This window comes from Megalops cyprinoides, chromosome 15 (assembly GCF_013368585.1).
Source record: "Megalops cyprinoides isolate fMegCyp1 chromosome 15, fMegCyp1.pri, whole genome shotgun sequence".
Classification (NCBI taxonomy): Eukaryota; Metazoa; Chordata; class Actinopteri; order Elopiformes; family Megalopidae; genus Megalops; species Megalops cyprinoides.
The window spans coordinates 6,242,717-6,245,483 of NC_050597.1; the positions used below are offsets into that span (position 1 = coordinate 6,242,717).

A 2,767-nucleotide genomic window follows, 5' to 3' on the forward strand; every position below is an offset into this window, starting at 1 on the left:
TCTACCAACAGGCTATAGTGACAACAAATAACGCAAATTCATATAATGTAAAACAACGTGGAAAAGGAACCGGACAGTTATGATATTCTCTGCGGCCGACTCAATCCCCATATGGTACTGCCGACAATGATAGTAAAATTAATTATTATCGAATCTAAAACGAAGTAAACTGTAAATACCAAGGATGCATAATTTCAGGAATCTCTTGGACTGATCCTGCAGTAACGATATCTTTATCAATAACTCATATGGCAAGGGTTTGGACAGTACTCACCGAGATTTTTTTCTGTACACTAGTATAATTCAGAAAACACCAAATGCTTATAATATAAATTACCAAACCAAAACAAAAAAAATATTTTAAGTCCATCGTTGGACACTTCTTGCTACAGACAGGCCCACAACCATGCTTTCTGTGCCTATAATCAGCCATCTACATGCTGCTAAATCCACATTGCCCACCAACAATGAAAAAAGAAAAAGAAGAAAAGGGAAACAGAACTGAAAATCTACGTCTTTAAAAATTGTCGCAGACCGTTGGTTATATACAAATTACAGCAGTATTTTACATAGTTGAAAGCCTAAACTGAGAACCTGAGCAGATCCAAATTGAACGTAGGCTGTTCGTCTCGTGCACGTCTACAACCCTGATTTGTAGTTATAAGGCGCTTTTACCATATGGAACGATTCCAAAATCACACCGTTAACAATTAATACTTACATAAATAATTTACGTATCTGTATGTTGTTCCTCATGACTGATGGATACAATGACAATAAAATTTAAATACTTTTGTAATAAATATAATACATAAATTATCCAACCCACAGAAACCATATTCTTTATACAAGATATAAATAACCAGAAACTTGCGTCGTTAACTTTGGCAAGACTAGTTAGTTTATAAACTACAGGTAACAAGTTTGTCCCTTTCATACGTAAGAAAACATCGCACTTCAGGATAGATGAATATGGCCATAACAGCTTAGTGATCGAATTGTCTTCTTGGATCTTGACTTACTCAGCAATTAAATTATGTCTCGATTAAGGTTAATGGGGAGGGCTTGTACGCAGCTATTTCAGACTTTCCCCTTTGCTTGCAGTGATGTGGTCAGTTTAAGAAAGAGCTGGGGACCCTCTTTTGATGGGACAAAACCCCGGAGAATCCACTGGAAACGCCGGGTGTAAAAGAAGGCAAAGATGTTCTGAGTGTTTCCGAAATTAGAGTCTGAGGCGAGCTGGAGGGAACCGCGAACCCAGCTCCGCTTTGCTGGAGAGACTGAGCGTGCTGGGTCCCTGAGACGAAATAACCGGTTTGTCCCGACAGTAAACCAACGGGAGAAGTGCTCACACCATAACTGTTTGTCAAGTTGATCCCCCCGGTAGATCCCCCCAGAATCGGGCGGGAGAGGTCTCCGTTCCCCAGCTGCTCAACTCCAGAAAGCAGGGAACCGTACGCGTGGCCCTGGTTCAGAAATCCGGGTGAAGATCCGTTGTAGTGAGGGTGATGTAAAGATAGAAATGGCGAAATTTGCCAGTACAAAGGGTTGCTCGCCCTATCGTTCAATCCCAGTCCGAGCGGAGCAAAGCGGAGTCCCCTCTTCATCGCCAGTTTTCCCCGGGAGGTAGCCGACCGCCTCCTAAGTTTCCCTGTAGTTCCACCGATAAAGACATCATCGCTCGAGGGGTCCAACATCCAATAGTTTCCTTTTCCCGGATCATCGTAATGCCTCGGCACTTTAACAAAGCACTTATTGAGGCTCAGGTTGTGCCGGATCGAGTTTTGCCACCCTTGCTTGTGCTCCCTGTAGTAAGGGAAATTCTTCATGATAAACTCGTAGATGCCGTTCAGCGTAAGTCTCTTTTCAGGACTCTGTCTAATAGCCATCATGATCAACGCGTTGTAGCTAAACGGCGGTTTGTCGTATTTTCCGTTTTTGCTCGGTTCTGTTGCTCGGTCGCTGCCTTCGTCCTCCTCTTTCTGGTTCTCCTGGTTGAACGGCGTAGAGTCCATTTCCGTGGGATCGAGTGATTTCTCTGAATCAGAGCCTGCAGGAAGAGTATTTTTCTCTGGGGCCCCCGACTCCAGTTTGTCACATTTAGAAGGAAGCAGCAGACTCTTGATACTAAACGAAGTGGATTTGTGCACCATTGTCGGCTCTTTCTGATCTCCCATGCCGGGCAATCACAACAAGCCTTGGGTTTTGTGTTTAAAAAATAAAAGGTCAGACGCGATCGGATTTGAACATTGCATGCATGAAGGAACTTCTAGGACAGAGGCGAGCTTGGAGTGGAATGGTGAAATTAGTAATTAAGGAGGTTCCGTCTTATCACTACATCACCGAAGAGGAGGAGCTTGCTGAAATCGTACACTGTCAACAGATCCTACCACAAAGCAAGTGACCGCCTTTTTATTTTTGCACTTCATAAACCAGCGCAGAATAGATTTTTGTGCGATCTTAATTCAGAATGCATTCGGTATGATTTGGGACCGTTGCGCGCACCAAGACGCTTAAAAGTCGATTGCGCGTGGTTATGCGTTACGGGCATGTGTCCACGAGTGTGTGAAAAATAACTTAATTACATTAAACGTTTACTTAAATGTGCAAGAAAGTTTAGTAATAAAAATTGCTTTCAACCAAGCTAACAGCGCGTGTAATAAGGTAGGTCTGTCAATGGTGGTTGACGGGAGCGACTGACATATATTTACTACACATACTCCGTTCCAATGCGTTTATTTATACAATAAGCGGGATGGTAAGGTTT

At 43.0% G+C, this 2,767-nt stretch overlaps 1 protein-coding gene across 1 annotated transcript; it reads right to left on the bottom strand.

Annotated features, from left to right (window-relative positions):
• Positions 1–890: 890 nt before the first annotated feature.
• Positions 891–2,369, bottom strand: LOC118790395 (forkhead box protein G1-like). The gene has a single exon (XM_036547298.1). The coding sequence runs from the start codon at positions 2,175–2,177 to the stop codon at positions 1,113–1,115; it is 1,065 nt and encodes a 354-aa protein (XP_036403191.1). The 5' UTR covers positions 2,178–2,369; the 3' UTR covers positions 891–1,112.
• Positions 2,370–2,767: the final 398 nt, after the last annotated feature.